We start from the raw sequence: 16,914 nt of genomic DNA on the forward strand, positions 1-16,914 counted from the left end.
ACCTTTCTAACATGGAAATCTAACATTTCTAGCCTGTGAAACATTCTGCTTTATTCTCTATGTATAGCATATCCACTTCAATGATTTTTGTCATTTGAAAAAAAAGAAAGTAAATATAAGAGGAAGATGAGGAATTGAGAGAGAACAGTTAACTTCATGAATAAAAAGAGAACATCTAAAGTGTGCTTATAAAGTTTTTTTTCTTCTATTTCAGACCAACTGGATCTAGCACTTGCCGAATATGAAAGACAGACTGTTCAATCTGTGGTTTCTTCTGACCAGAAGACAGCTTCCATCAGGAGCAAACACTCTGCAAAACGTGTCTCATGCGTCGAATTAGACAAGATTGAAAATCCTGACTCCAAAGCTGCCACCACCAAAGGGAAGGTTAAGGATTACATGAGTCCCTCCGAAATACGCATTCAGAAGTATCATCACAAGAAAGCAGGGGGAAATCTGGAGAGGTCAAGTAGTACTCCGAGTCTGGTTGATAAGAAAAATGAAGCTGTTTATGCTACACCAACAGTACCCTCTACTGAACAAAATGACATTGGGCATAGGCGATCTAGCAGTGGTGCTGCTATCAGTCACATATACGCAACCCCTGGGGAGAGACCTAAAGCACCTCCTCCCCCTCCTCCTTCTGGGTCATCAACTCCCAGTCCCAAGAGACCAGCACCTGCTCCTCCAGAAAGACCTCAGTCAGAAATTATTTCAATATCCACTGATAGAAGAAAATCTTCTCTGAGCAGTGTGACTGATAGTTTATTGTCTACCGAGAAGCCTGCTTCTGAATATGAATCAAGTTTCCGACCTGGTATTTCTGCTCAGTTGACAACAGAACCCAAAATGTCAACTCCTTCACTTCAACAAGCCAAACTCCGTTCACACAACAGGAATTCAAGTCAAGTTTCTGTAAATTCAAATGATTCTGGGGGAAGTAAGCGCAGTGAGGAGAAATTGGGAGTCACATTTGCAGATGACAAAGTTCAAGATCATGCCAATTTATTCCTACAGAAACACCCAAATGCTCAGCTGCTGGTCACTGCAGATGTGCATGCAAAGAACAAAGACAGGAAAATGTCTGAACCAGAACCCGATTATGACAGCGATGAAAATGATGATAAGGTGAAAAGTAAAGTGACAGTTATAAGTGTGGGTGGAGGGTCAGAGGGTTCAAAGAAATATACTGTGAAATCGGATATACCCTCAGGAGGTGGGGGAATGGTTATACCCCCACCACCTTCTGAACCAGCCCCAAAGCCTCCAGGTCATAAACCACCCTCACCTCTACCGAAACCAGCAAAGCAAGACACTGATATCAAAATTAGTTTTTCAACAGAAAAGAAAGTCATTGAGGAGAACTTTGTCAAAAATAATGAAACTTCTTCAGTAAAGTCGGAGGAAACTGTGTCATTTTCATCAAAAACTCCAGAACCAGAGCCACTTAACGTTCCTCCTGCCCCACCAGCTCCACCTCCTCCTCCTCCCCCACCACCAGCACCAGATGTCTCAGCTCATGTGGAGAAACCGAAAACTCCTCCACCTGTGTCTGAGAAAAAGCCAAAGTCAGTTGTGCAAGGTATCCCTTCAAAGGATATCATGGCTGCTGTGGCTCAGAGGAAAACAAGAATCGAGAGTGAAGGGCTGAAGATTTCTACAGGACCAAACAAAGAGGCACCAGTAAAAGATGGAAAAGACCTTAGGAACAGAATGATCGACAATACACACAGTGCAATATTGGCTGCCGTTGCAAAGCGAAGAGCTCTTCTTGAGGAGAAAGAATCTGATCATTCTGTGGCTGAGGAGATAGAAAACCGACTACAAAAAACCAAGAAACTGCAGTCTGCAAAGTACTTCTTCTCTAGTGAGTCAATTCAAAAAAAGGAAGCGGAAAAACTGAACAAAGTAGAAACAAAAACTGAGACTAGTGCTAAGGAAATTACACCCACCATTGTTAAGCCAACAACACCAACCGCAGTCTCACCCAAAACAACAAAACCACCTAGCCCAGTACCCAGTAAAAAGACAAAACCACCAAGTCCATCCCCAGTGAGAAAAATTAGTCCACCCACACCAGGAGCCAAAACTTTGCCATCTGCTACAAAAACAACAACAGCACCTAATCCAACAAAAACTGTGGAAAAAACACAGAATGCACCAAAACCAATCTACTCTTCTTCTGCAAAACCCCCAAGTCCAAAACTCAAAAAGGCACCCAGTCCTGTTCCTATCAAAAGTCCTGCACCAGAGACTACTCCAGATAAACCTAAAGCAAAAGCACCGGCAACTCCTTCCAGCCCCCAGAAAGATAAAAAAGATGTAGAGAAAGATGAAAATGAAGATCTTTTGGCAAAAGCAGAAAAAGCTAGACAAGATTGGCTTCAGAAAAAATCAAGTAGTAGTTCTCTGAGGTCTCCAAGAGATGTAACCAGAAATCCTAGCAAATTAAATTCACCAAGGAGAACAGCCTCCAAAGCTGGCACAAAAACTGAGAACTCGGAAACAAAGAAGGAGTCACCATCTTCAACCAAAACTACCCCCAAAACAAATGGAATGACACTTCCACTGAAAAATGAGGAAAGCAATGGCACAAGTGTTCAGAATAATCAAACCAACACAGCTAAGAGTTCTTTGCAGATTCATTCCACTAAGTCCCCAAACAAAAGTGGAATTACGCCAATGAAGACTGCTAAGGACTCTGATGTGTTGATGAAAACTAGAAACATAAAAGACCGCATCGCAAATTTTGAAAAGGAGAAACCTCTTGTGAATGGAAAGTCCGACGGTAATTCCAAAATTCCTGTGCATGGGGTTACAGTGGACAGTTCTTTAACTGATAAATCCCCTGCTCTCCCTCCTCCCCCAGAATTTGGGGATGCTCTTCAGCTTGAAATTATTCCACCTCCCTCAGGGTTTAATGTTAATGACACTTTAGAATCACCCACATATAACTCAGCTTTCCATCATAGTGATTCTTCGTCTGTGTCTACACTTTCTACCTTATCAGACGACCACATTGACAGTAAAACAAAACATTCCTACGAGGACTTAATTGCCCCACCCCCTCCAGGATTTGATGATAATAGCGAGGACACTGTCCCCAGTGTAATCCCCCCACCCCCAGATTTTGGGGGAAACAAGCCAGCACAAAAATCAAATAAGACTGTGAATAAACCATTCTTGTCAAAGCCTCTTTCAAACTGGCAGTGTTTGGATGTTCTTGATTGGCTGGACAGTATAGAAATGGCTCAGTACAAGAAAAGTTTTCAGCAACATTGTATTGATGGGAAAAAGCTTAATGGACTACAACGCAATGACTACATTCAGTTAGGTGTGACTCAAGTTGGTCATCGGATGATGATGGAAAGAGCCATTAAAAAAGCCAGTAACATTGTCACTGGTACACATTTGTGATTTTGTGATAAATTATTCAAGGAAAGATAACTCTCAGCATATCTTGAGGTCGCAGAAGGTGAACCAAGTACTTCTGTGAGGAATTTCGCTTTATGTCTGTGATTTTTCTGTTGGAATTATCATTTGATGGAACAAAAATCCCAGTGCTATAGATGTGATGGGTGGTCTTCCATATTATTTCATATTGGCCATGCCAGATGGTTATTTACTCGGGTTGTGCATATATATAAATGTATTCACGTGATAACTATATATATATAGCCAGTAAACATTGTATTCACATATAATGTCTTTTTTTCTCCTCTCATCAGAAAGTGCCAACATAGTGAAAAGACATTTTCTCTTCTGAATCTTCAATTGAAATTATAAATTTTAATTGAAATTCAACTTTTTTTTTCCTTTGATAAGTTTATTTTTAATAGCTAAAACATTAGCATGTTGAGCAGGATATTTTGTCACTGATTTTATTTGATCGCTAAGTAAAAGCATTACTGTATGTAAGAATATCAGGAAATAAAAACTTCTTTGTATTGCAACATGTATAAATATAGAAGTGGCCATTGCCTTCAATTTGTGATATGCCTGTTGTAAAAATGTTCAAGTTGGTCTGTTGAAGCTATGCTGGCATAGCTTAATTTCAAATTTCTGCTGCAGTTAAGGTCATTAAGCTTTTATGTATAAACAAATGTATGGTAAAAATATGACGGACAAAAATTGTCCAATCATAGTTGTTTGGCTATATTCTGATGTAGAAAAAAAATACATGCCAAATTACCGGTAGATTATTATAATGCTATTTGACTATAGCATTTGATTTTGAAGTCCATGCTTTCTCATAAAAGAAATTTTCTGCCTCGTAAGCTTATTGAATGTGCCATGATGGTGAAAGGCTGAGTCAAGTTATTCTACAAAACAACCATTTCACATTATGTTGTTGTATGAAATATAATTTATTTTTTACTTAAAAAAAACATTTTCGCAAATTTACTGTCATGTATTTGTAGATATATGATTGTAAATTAATATTGACAGAAAATTTATGACATTAAATATATATTGAAAAAAAGACAAGAGCTTAGTCTTATTTTATCCATAACATGAATTGCTGAACATGTAACGCACTGTGAGTGAAAACGGTGGACATCACATTGCTAATATTTGGTCTAGTTTTTGAGTCTTGTTAATATATATTTGGTGAATTGAATGTGCAGTTTTAGAGCACCAAATACAATTGCAGCTATGTTTCTCTACTGGCATAGTCGCCTTTCAGAACATGCAATACACCTTTTTTTAATTAAATACAAAAGAAGCTATATGTGTTTATCAGACAATGGAATCGAAAGAATTATATACATATATATATGTTGCCTTTGGCAGTCGTGAAACTGTTTTGGGAGACTTGATTTGAGAATGGATTCAAGTGTTAGAACATTTATGAAATGTGTAAAAGATCCTATACTACATAGTACATAAGAACAGTACTAGAATGGATTCTAAATTGTTCAAATCGTGGCCCCCAGGGCTAGATGGGGCCATAATAGGGGATCAAAGTTTTACATTAAATTATATAGGAAAAAAGACTAGAAAAGATGAAACTTATGTGAAAGTTTTCTGAAGTAGTGTAGATTCAAAATTGTTGAAAAGCATAGCAACCGGGGAGCAGTTTTAAATTGGACTATATAAGAATATGTTTTTTAAATCTTTTCAGGAACCAAATAGAACAGCATTCTGAAGTTTTATGGATATTTTTTCGAACAAATTTTGGATCCTGGATTTAGGGTTGGCTAAAATCGGGATCAATTCTTACATAATGCACGTACAAGTTCGTGGACAATGACGTTTTTGACTAAATGAATGGTCTTAGATATATTTATTGTATACCAAATTATTTATTATGAAGATCTATCCAAGTAGATCAAAACCAAATGAGTAGTTTGGTTTGAAATTAATAATTTTGTGAAAATCGAGGTCTATAAAGGTAGCAGATAGTGCTCACGTCCTAGGGCTAAAATGCATGAAGTGATTATTTTCTTTATATATAAAACAACTCAAAGCTTAATAAAATTTGAATGTAACACACATAAAACGGCTATTGTCATATTTTTGATATATTTAGTATCGCTTACTATACAGATAGTGAAATTATTAAGAAAGAATTTTTATTATTTTTAAGTGCAAGGATTAAAGCAACCCTTCTGTTGTGTGAATTAAGAGATCATTTAGAAGTTAGGGTGGGGCTAGAATTTGGGGTCACAATTTTTCATAGGAATATAGAAAATCTTTTTAAAAATAATGTTAAAAACAGCAAGGCTAAACTCAGGTGAGAGCTTTGTTGGCCCGTGGGCTTTTTTTTTTAATGGGTTCATGACATAAGAGAGGTAACTCTCGGTGGAACACGTATTTATTGGGAAAGCAAGTCGGAGAGGTGCTGTTCATGGAGTTTGTTTGGTCCACATCACATTTTCATAAGAATCTCTTTCAGGCGCGGATCCAGGAATTTTTTCCAGGGGGAGGGGGGGGGGGGAGTTCCACCCCAGTCAAAAAATTCTCCCAGAACATCGTGACAAGCAAAAAAAAAAAAAAAAAAAAAAACTAATTCCCCTTTCCGATCGCATCAAACCCAAAAAATTTCTTGCCCCCCCCCCAAGTAAAATCCCTTTCCCCTACGTGAATAAAACCTATTTCGTGATATTGGTGGTGGTGTCCACGTTTTCCAAGGGGGGGGGGGTCAAAGTCATTTTTTATTTGCTTCAGTATACGAGCAGGTCTTGGGTGGGGTTGGGAGGGATGGGGTGGAAATGACTAGGGAAAAAAGAAGACCAAATTGAAAAATAAGAATAACTTTTTCTTTTATATCAAATATCACGCAAGCTTCAAACACAATTTCAAACAAACGGATCTGCAGCGCCTTCAATGAACCAAGGATTAGATTTACAATATTAACATCTGATGAGGCGTTTTTCAATTTTATATGTAATTTTCCCCTCAGAATTTATGGTTGCTTTAACAAGTTATGTTTCCTCACAAAAATTTTAGGAACATTACAGACCCGGAGGAAGCAATTTCAGTTTGGGAGGGGGGCATACCATACATTTTCAGTTGGGGGGGGGCACTATCAACAAAAATTCCTTGACAATTAAGCAAAAAAAAAAAAAAAAAAAAAAGGTCATCAGGCGTTATTATTGAGGGGGCACAAGCATATGGTAGCTATGTTTTCTATAGTATTCTATATATCGGCAAAATTATTGGGGAGCCCCCCCCCCCCCCCCCCGGTTCCTACGGCCATGCATTACCAGACATTTGTGCAAGATTCCAGAGTTAGGATGGTATTTCCTATATAACCCTCTTAGAAATAACTTGAATTGCTGATATTACAGCTATTGGTGTATATTTTTTGAGACATTTTGAAACCAGTTTAGACATCACGATTTCATAACAATAATAACAAAATTATGTTTGATATTCTACGCTTAGGTGCAAAGATAGAGGAACGTATCGTCAGACCTTAACGATCATAGATACGTGTGGGTACATACGAGAGAATGATGATATTCAGGGAAATTATTGTATGGAGGAAGTGTTCTCTATAATGATAAGGCGTTTAAGGAAATATTCACGCTGCAACAGTAACCACAAGGAAACTCACTCCCTGTTCACAAATGCCTGTTTTTCCGATACTAAAATTGTTTACATGCAGATAATCAGACTAAAGATGGAAATGATACGTAGCAGAAATTGCTGCTAACTTGTTTCTTAGTTACAATACGGTTAAATATATTTTGAGTAAACTGTTCTTGTACATTTGATAGCAAAATTTTCAATCCATTCACTTCACTGATTAAATATATACATGTACAGTTTTCAACAGACTTTATAATAAATATATAGTTTGTGACCATTTATTTCGATAGAAAGAATATCAGCCACAAAAATGTATTTTTCTTCTTATCCAAAGTAAACGTGATTCTGATCATAAGAAAATTTAAAAAAAAAAAAAAAAAAAATCTTATTTCTTGCGAAAAGGAGATTTTAAATGAGTCATAAAAGGCGACGTCCGTCCTAAACTCTAGTTCTGTGTAGGAAAAGAATTATATAAGCTGAATACCGTTTACAAAATAAATACCGATATTATAGAATTTACTGAAAACAGGTTTCATAAGACCCAAAGCTTAGTCATTCTGTGAGATTCGGATACATACATAAACGAATAAGTTTAGGGTGTGGTCGTTCAAGATTACTAGCTAATAATTTCAAATACTATTTTTTTTTTTTATTGGTTTAGTAGCCTTTACTGATTTTTATTTGAAAATTAAAATGAGTACGAGACTATAGCCAGGCACTTATTTATATTTTCCAATAAAAATCAGTATGTATATATGTATATGTACATCATTGTTAAATTAAAAAAAAAAAAATTCTTCAGAAAATCAGTTTTGTTAAACGGAGATTTACCTTAATATTGATTAAATTTATAGATTTATATTTTTAAGAAAAAATATTCAAAATTACGGCCCCAATGCCTTTGATAATCTTTAGAAGTTTTAACTTGTAATATATTTCGAAAAACAAACATGAATCTATACGAATAAGTTGATTCGCAATGCAAATTTGTCTTTTAAGCAATGGGTACATGTAAATATTAATTGAAATGTGTTGAAAATCTGAAAAGAAGAATATACTGAAAGATTTCCTTTTGTTAAAAAAAAAAAAAAAAAAAAAAAAAAAAATCAATGAAATGATATGAAATAATGACAATACAGGATGAATTTGATATTTAGTGTTTCCTTGTTATAAATTTCCTTTCACCAAAAGGTAAACATTTCAAATATAGTCAACAGCACGACAAACAAAGCTATATGAATTTATCTACCATGGAAAACAGTACAAACATGTTGGGAGATATGGAATACTGGAATTCATATTTCAGACATAAACTTATTCCTACAGGAGTACTTTTAGGGATTTATTTTCTTACTGGAATTTTAGGCAACATTCTTGTGCTGTATATTCACCTATTTAAAATGCCAAGAAATGACAACCGATATTTTATCACGTTTTTATCTGGAGTTAACTTGGTCGCCTCCTGCGGAACGACTGTTTTCTTTTTCACTCTGATATTTTTTAATCTGAACTATCCATCGGATATCATGTGCAAAACATTCTTTTTTCTAACCGTATCTTTTGTGGTAGAATCTGCAGGACTGATAGTGATAATAGCGGTTCAGCGTTATTTGAAACTATGTAAGCCATACGGCAGAAGAATGACAGATAAACACAAAAGATTGGCAATTCTGGCATCCATTGTCACATCCTTATTAACGGGGATACCATGTTTCTATTCCTCTGGTACCGGGCCGCATGGAAACCATCTAAATATATCAGGAACTTACTGCTGGATTCGAACGGAACACTACCCAGAAATTGGAGTCTTGCAGACATTTGCAATTTCAGTTTTACTCGGAACATTTTTTATTTGTAGTTGCCTTCTGTATAGAAAGATTGGTATAGTTCTTATGAGATTATCTGTACGACGGCGAGAGAGAACCAGAAAGGATCAATCAATGGTACATGATAGAAATGCAATGGAGGCTGAATCTTCTTTTATCCAATCAGAGCCTACAACAGATCATGCAGACAGGAGAGCCCAAAAACCTATCCATGTTAATTTCTACAGGATGTTTTTGACTATGTTTTGTTTATACGTTGTAGTATCTATTCCAACAACGACCATGTTAATAATCAGCCATTTTGACCACTCCCTATGGTTTTACGTTGAAGGGGGAATTGACATCAATGTTATTCATATACTTCAGGATATGTTTATTTTGAAGTTTAGTGCTGACCCTGTCATTTATGGATACTTTGATATCGGTTTTAGACAAAAAGTTATTGAGATTTGCAAGTGTAAATGATGATATTACAAACAATTTAAAGTATAAATAATTTTTTTTTTAATAAAAGGAAAATAGTTTCTCAGGAAAAGAAAGACAAATTCTTGGTGGGGTTTGGGTGAAGAGGTGTTCCAGTAAAAGAAATGAAAACTCTTCTATCTCATGCACATTTTCTTAGCCCATAATAATGATATAATACGGGATAATCCGTAGTCAAATTTAGTATAAAGCAAAGCTCTAACAATTGGTATGAAATATGTCAGTCAAAATACGACAGAATGGTAGGTTTCCTAAGGTCATTATGACGACCATAGAATTTACGAAATGCCCACTTTAAAAGAGATTTTTATATCCCTGTAGCATCAACATATTTGTCAGTAGCCTGCCTGGGGTTAAAGATTGATCGTACTCAGAACATGCTCTTGAGTATATCGAATCGAATAAACTGGGAGACATAAACACCATATGCAGGTGATAGTGGAGTATTACTGAGTACATAGGTAAGAAAAGTTGACAATGGAAAAGCTGAAGTAATCTCGTTTATCATACAGTTTAGTTGTAAGCTGGCCCTCATTGACTTTAGCCAATAAATCATCCAAGTATCAAGCAGACGTGACAGACTCTGTGATATCTTTTATTTCGAGTTACTGGGATAAATAGAGTCGAAATATGAATAGAAGTAACTATTGTTGTTTTCAAAACATATTTTCTTCTTCTTTTTTTTTTTTTTAAAGCGTTATGCATTGAGTTTATATAAAAGTTAGGAATGAAGTAAAACAAAAGATGCTCAGCAGGGTGTAGAAAATCTTAAATAAACTAGATATTATTCGTAATAAAGGAACCAATACTGACACATCTTAATACCGTATGCGTACTAAAAAAATCGAGCTTCATATTTCAGCGGCTTTGGCGTGGACAACGATGCGCTAATTCACGAATACCGTTAATAAATCATAAATAACTACAATAAACGGCATGGACGTGTGTAGAGCTATAATTTATCATTAAGCCAACCACTCAATACCCAAACGATTGCTATAAATGTTGAATACGTCAATTTACGTACACGCGCATGCAGTACTTTTAAGTCAAGTAATCATATGCATGCATGTGTCTCATAATCGAAACACGGATTTGCAATACATCTTTTAATCACAGACAGATTTTACTAATTTAAATTGTGTATTATTTAGTTTTTGTTTTGAATCATAAAAAAAAACTTCAGAAATCTAAATACATGCACGCATGTAATAGTTTCAGTAACGTGTAAGGAAGTTGTCCCAGGAAAACGCGAACATTTTCAATAATTTTTGTTACAGTCATAAGAAAATATCATAAAGTTAAAAAAAATTGACGTGATCATATCACCATTTTTTGAATACTAATTTCAATATATAGGAATTTCAATATGTTGACGGTTCATGTGAGATAAAAACAATTAACTACTCAAGTCATTAAAATGTTGGTGTTAGTACTGAAATGCGATAAAAATTTAATCATGGCGGTTGCAGATTTTGATCATGGCGCAGCTCGTTTAACCATGGCGCAAAAAAATTAACCATGAGTTAAATTTGTACCACTGTGTAAACCATTTTTTGTCACGTCATCTACATATTGACGTCATTTTCAAATTGTGACGTCACAAACATGGAGCGAAACATTACATATGATATATGTTATTTATAGAACATGTATTTGACTACATGTATATGTATGCCAAATTTCATTCTGGTCTGAATTGTGGTTTTGTAAATATAGAGATAGTTCGCGAACTTTTTGATCACCCCTCGTAAGACATTTATATTGATATATTAATGCAGCTTGTTCGCTTAGTACTCAGGGACAGAGGAGAAGATTTTCAAAGCATTAATGCATTTTTGCTAACTAATCAATAAAGCCCCACCCAAGCACAAGAGACCCTAACCCCAGGGGCCATGAAATTCACAGTTTGGAAGAGGCACTCTTCCTCAGGATAACTATGTACTTAGTTCATCGGCTTAATTCCCAGGAGCAGAGGAGAAATTTTTTTCAAAAAATTAATTCATTTTCACTACAGAATCATTAGAGCCTCGCCCTAGCACCAGAACCTCTGACCCAGGGGCTATGAAATTCTCAATTTTGGTAGAGAGCTTAAATAGTTATTACATTCATGCCAACAGTTTGTTTGACTGCTTGATGTCCAGGAGTAAATTTAAAGAAGAAGAATTTTAAAGTTTGCATCAATTTTGGTGGTTTTAGCACCATCTCTCGTGTCCCAGGGGGGTCAGAGACCATGAAAATCACAATCTCTGTTCCTCTTTACCCATAGATGCTGCATGTAGTTCAGCGGTTTCAGAGGAGAAGCTAAAAATGTTTAAATGTTAACGCACGACAAGCGATGCACGACGAACAAAAACGGATAGCAATAACCCCCCCCCCCCCCATATCCTTCTCATAGAAAACGTTAGGCCCAGGAGTGCGCAGCACAGTTAAGGCTACAAAAAGGAGGCGGGGCCTAATTTTTACGGGAAATATTAACTATGACATTACACAAAACTAACAATCCTTACAAATACATCAAAATGAAGTGATTTGCGATTTTTTTTAACTGTAGAAGACAATTAAACTACATCAAAACTTACAATAACATGCGTTTTTGTTGTTATATAGTTAAACCCCACTTTGGAGGATGATCTAAGGGTCTTAACAAATCGATCTAGTGCAAGGGCATACCCTCAATGGATCATGACAAGTTTTTAATCATAAACTCTAGAAGTATTAAGCTATTTGAAAATTACTGTGATCCTGTTGAAATCTTGAAACTAAATTAATTATTTCTATATTTAATGAAGCTGATCAGCAAAAAATTCAGTATGCGTTCATACAAATATGATTTTAACAATGAAATAGTAGAATCTATATAGGATCGCAGCACTTTCCATAAACTATAATGGGTGTTGAAACTATTTAAAAAATCAACTTTGAATTTTAACTTGGTTATGCCCTTGCACTATTGACATTTATATCAATACTGCAAGTATATGTGCTAAAATCACGTGACTGCCACCTCACGTGACAAGTCTAAATAGAAAATCTAATCGTCCTCAATATGTTGTTAATAACCATAATTACATTTGTCCGATATTAGTAAAGAACTATAAAAAGAATCGCCATCCTGAAAAAGAATATATTTTGTTTCATAAAAAATCGCCGATATTTCCATTGCGCACCTTAAGGTCAAGATCTAGTAAATGAAAGATGCCTACAAATTTTTCAAATTTGAGAAACGAGTTCTTTTTATGATCCTTTACAAATATGGCTTACAAAAATAGGGTGTTTCGGGACATAATTTTTTGATAAACTAGACGAAAAAACATATTTTAAACTGTAATTTTTAATGAAAAACGAAGAAAGTCAGGTATAAATTTAGGAGTTTTTTCCATCTCAGATAAAAGAAATGTATCAATATTGCCTACAGTTTCTCAGAAAACGGTTTTTCATTTCTTCTTAACCTCTATTTTAAAATGATATTAAATTGAATATAGATATCGGGGTTACTTTTGACATGATTTCAAATTGAATACATTGAAAATCCTTCATTTGCTACACAATTCTTTAAAGCCATAAAGTACGGGAAAAATTAAGCTTAAAACAATTATGACGTCATAATGGATCTAGCACCAAAAAGACAGTTTAAAGTCATTTACTAGATCTTGACTTTAACTGTACTGCGTGAAGTTGTTGGTTCAAGATTCATTTGACCATGCAGGAAAGTCTAGTCACTTTCAACAATGCTTTCTTACATTAAACTTTATAATCTACCATGCATAGATCACCAAGAGGCTTTTAGCACTGCCGCCGTACACAGAATGATTTCGGAGTATACTGTATAGGGGATTAATTTCACGGGTTGTAATTTTCACGTTTTTCTCTCCTCGGACACGATCGCGGTTTGTTGAATTCGCGGAATCGGTATACGATAAAAGTTACCTCCTTTGTCTTTATCCGTGTAATCCATAGTATAGCTAGAACGACAATTATCAGCGTTATGTATTCACTTCACGAACAGGGTAGGTTTATATAAAATGATTAGATTTAGTAGTTAATTGATGATTAATCAAAACAATTTTTTTACTATAAACGTCAAATGACTTTCCTATAAGTGCATGTGTACGTACATCTTTCCGAAGGTATAACACATCGCAGCGAAAAAAACCACTGGACGCTGATCAATGTATTAAAAAAGTAGACGTAATGATATCCTTCCATATCTTCAGCAAGTTCGATAGTTATTCGAATAATATTTTCTAAACCAAAATTTCCATAAAAACTAATACGCATAATGCTAATGCAGGTAACAAATACACGTGGTAACGTTACGCACGGGTAATCAAAACCGATGACCCATGCGTTTTGACTGATGAAACATGTATCTATTAAAACAGCTTTTGAATAATTCGCTGCTTATTTGAAATAAAGTAAAGCGTGATAATTAAGATAATTGAATGACGAGTACTATACTCGTAATTACTGAATGACCATGTACTGTACGTATACATGTATATACCTATCGTAGTCTATTCTCATATTTCCAAATAAAACATCGAGGTTTAATATTTAAAACTTATTCACTGTTTCTTGAATTCACGGATTTATTAACACTGTGAATATAGCGAATATTAACACCGCGAGTTATTTTCCCCCTATACAGTACGTAGATTCATGATTCGTCGGTCCTTACAACACTGCAATTTCTAGTCAAAAGCTTGCATCAAAATAAATTTTCCAACAGATTGTCAATTTTTGCGTTAAAAGACGCAGCAGATATATAATTCGAATATTTCTTATTTTGTATCTACAGATAACTTTCTTTCGACATGTTAATCAACATTGCGAAGTCATCGATTTACAGATCATCGATCTGGGTAAAAATCAATCAACATAGTTTCACAGGGGCTATCTCAAAGTTTTGTTAAAAAACTAAAATCGTATTGAGATAAATAGAACATCTAGAATTATGTGATTTGATATTTGCTTTATCCAACTCGTAGAAATGGCGACTGTATATTCACTGGGCAAGTCTCGCTAATATACACCATTTCAACTCGTTAGATAACGCAAATATCAAATCATACTATATATATATATATATATATATATATATATATATATATATATATATATATATATATATATATATATATATATATATATATATATATATATATTACATTTCCAATGTCTTTGTCCGAGATAAAATTACAAATTGTAAAAATACTTTATTTCTACATAAATCTACTGGTTCATCGATAGGCGCGGTTAAAAAAAAATCACGTGCGGGGCGGGACAAATAGAGACAGAAGCGGGGCTATTAGCACGGGAATTTGCAAAATCAGGAGCATGTAAATGTAAGGAATAACTGTCTTATTTTTTGGATTCATGACGATGATCAATCGATTGGCTTGCGTGATAATTTTATGCATAAACGCCTTCGGCGTTTATGCAAATTATCACGCAAGCCACTCGATTGATCACATCATGAATCCAAAAAATAAGACAGTTATTCCTTAAATAAATAAATAAATAAATAAATATATATATATATATATATATATATATATATATATATATATATATATATATATATATATATATATATATATATATATATATATATATATATACTGTATATAATTGTTTTTTAACTGCATGTGAAGTAATATATTATCAAATGAAAGGACGTAGGTAGGCTATATTTATTTTATTTGAGAATTCTTATTAAAGAAATGTGAAACATTTTAAAATTTAATTTCTTCCACTTCAATTAACTTGTCTAGCAAAGCAAACTTGAGATTATATTTCCAGCAAATCCATGCCCGTCATACGTATTTTGACCATACACCATTAATCCAAACGGTGTTTTCTCCGACTCAACAATCAGCTGACCTCCTTTAAATTCTACAATTATTATGGCGTAGGAAATGCAGCCAACATGTACTTGTTTTTCATAGAATATAGTATAGTTCTCAATTGGTTGGTTATTCAATAGAAGATCGGTCTTGGCTTCCGTTTCTATCATAATGGCGACGTTACTTATCGGGTACCCCTCGGCCACAAGAACTTTATATCTTGTTAGGTATTGGTTAATTCCTGGAACAATCGCAATAAAAGGACCTGGAGTCGATCCAAATGCTATCATTGTAGCCAAAATGGAACTTTCGCTCTCAATAACGATACATTCTTCTTCATCAATGGGGATATCGTATGGCACATTCTGGTATATTTCCTGACTCTTGGTAGCGTTTCCCTTAGAGATTTGTACAGTTGTGTTTCTTGGAGACAACACTCTAATGACTTTTGCATTGAATTTTGGGGGAACAATGAAAATATCGTCGAGGCGACTGATTGGCGGCATTTGTTCAAGGGCAGGGCTACAAAATCCATCACCTCCAGTTAGACAAACAGTACCAGAAAAGACGGCAACACGCTTGTTAGAATCAATTCGTGTTCCAGAAAAATCTGCCAATGCACCAATCTGAAAAGTTTCCAGTCTATCTAAGGATAGTTCAAATGTATCCATGTCCCCGTATGTTCGCCCAGAGATTAAAATGTTTACATTATTCGATATTTTCAGAGATATTGTAACATTTGTGTCGTCATCAAATGCTGCAATTGCGAAATGGCTGTCATCTTGATTAAAAGAAGAAATGATGTACGACGTTTCAAGTTTCTCCACTGGTATAACAGTCGTTGTGTCGATTCTAAACTCGATAAGAGGGTTGTTATTGTCTGATATCAGGACATTTATTGGTTCCTGAGAATGGACTAAAACTGCTTTAGGTTCTTTCTCAAAATAAGAACATTGTATTCCTTGTGGAAGAACAATATTTGCGGAAGAATTGACAAACGTTTCTTGATCAATTGAGGATTTCAAGTTGCTTTGCAGATTTTCAGAGGTAGATATGTTGACTGTCGTTGAAGTTTTAGTCGTTATGAAGATGGAACTAGAAGGGGCGATATTTTCCATGATAAGAATAAGGAATTCTGTTCCCACACTTCCTTCGAGTTCTAAAATAATAAAAGAGTTTGTAATCAAAAGATGTATATTTTTCGTAAGTATATACATTTTATTCAGTATGGGACAAAGGCGTAACATATAATATTTTGTGAAAACTTTGGGACCCTGCAGACCCCTCCCCCCTCCTTCCCATCTCAAATCCCATCCGGCTCAAGAGAGTCAGATTTTCATTTTTATTTTCCCTACTTTTAAAGGAGTCTAGCTGTTGCTTTTGAGATGTCAATTTGGAAATTATTTTTACTACCTGGATACTACATGTATTTGCTTTATTAATTAAAAAAAAATAGTTTTTGGAATTGTTTAGTTAACTGTGGACTTCATATTCGCTGAAAAATATAACCTTATCGATGGATTTGTATAACAAAGTACTATTATATTGGTCTCAGTTAATTTTTAACAGAAACATAGTCACATTGATTACCTCTCTCTCCCCTTCCTACTCAACACTAAAATAAATCACATACCTTGACCACATTGCGCTTTAGCGGAATCTTCATACATTATTGCATAAGTACCACCGGTGTATATGATTAAGAGGAAAAGAAAAAT

At 34.8% G+C, this 16,914-nt stretch overlaps 2 protein-coding genes across 5 annotated transcripts in view; one reads left to right on the plus strand and one right to left on the minus strand.

Moving 5' to 3' along the window:
* The window catches only part of LOC133203939 (SH3 and multiple ankyrin repeat domains protein 2-like), a 46,711-nt gene extending 42,235 nt beyond the window's left edge, over positions 1–4,476 (plus strand). For 3 of the 4 annotated variants that reach the window (XM_061339734.1, XM_061339735.1, XM_061339736.1), the window contains one exon: positions 215–4,476. In XM_061339734.1, coding sequence (XP_061195718.1) covers positions 215–3,417 — 3,203 coding nt within the window. In that variant the 3' untranslated portion in view covers positions 3,418–4,476. The remainder of the gene's footprint in view (positions 1–214) is intronic. The other variant, XM_061339737.1, reaches the window with a different exon arrangement.
* A 10,644-nt stretch (positions 4,477–15,120) lies between these two features.
* Positions 15,121–16,914, minus strand: LOC133204317 (IgGFc-binding protein-like). Its single transcript, XM_061340042.1, has 2 exons — positions 16,830–16,914; positions 15,121–16,355 (listed from the first exon to the last, which is right to left on the minus strand). The coding sequence occupies exons 1-2, from the start codon at positions 16,864–16,866 to the stop codon at positions 15,121–15,123; spliced, it is 1,272 nt and encodes a 423-aa protein (XP_061196026.1). The 5' UTR covers positions 16,867–16,914.

Source organism: Saccostrea echinata, unplaced genomic scaffold (assembly GCF_033153115.1).
Source record: "Saccostrea echinata isolate AGI-Se365-2 ecotype Australia unplaced genomic scaffold, CSIRO_AGI_Sech_v1 ptg000052l, whole genome shotgun sequence".
Taxonomy (NCBI): domain Eukaryota; kingdom Metazoa; phylum Mollusca; class Bivalvia; order Ostreida; family Ostreidae; genus Saccostrea; species Saccostrea echinata.

Bases quoted from the DNA above. Each gene is read 5' to 3' on its own strand.
- LOC133204317 (XM_061340042.1), bottom strand. From the start codon at position 16,866: ATGTATGAAGATTCCGCTAAAGCGCAATGTGGTCAAG. The intron at 16,356-16,829 runs GTATGTGATTTA...TTATTATTTTAG, and splicing joins TAAAGCGCAATGTGGTCAAG to AACTCGAAGGAAGTGTGGGA.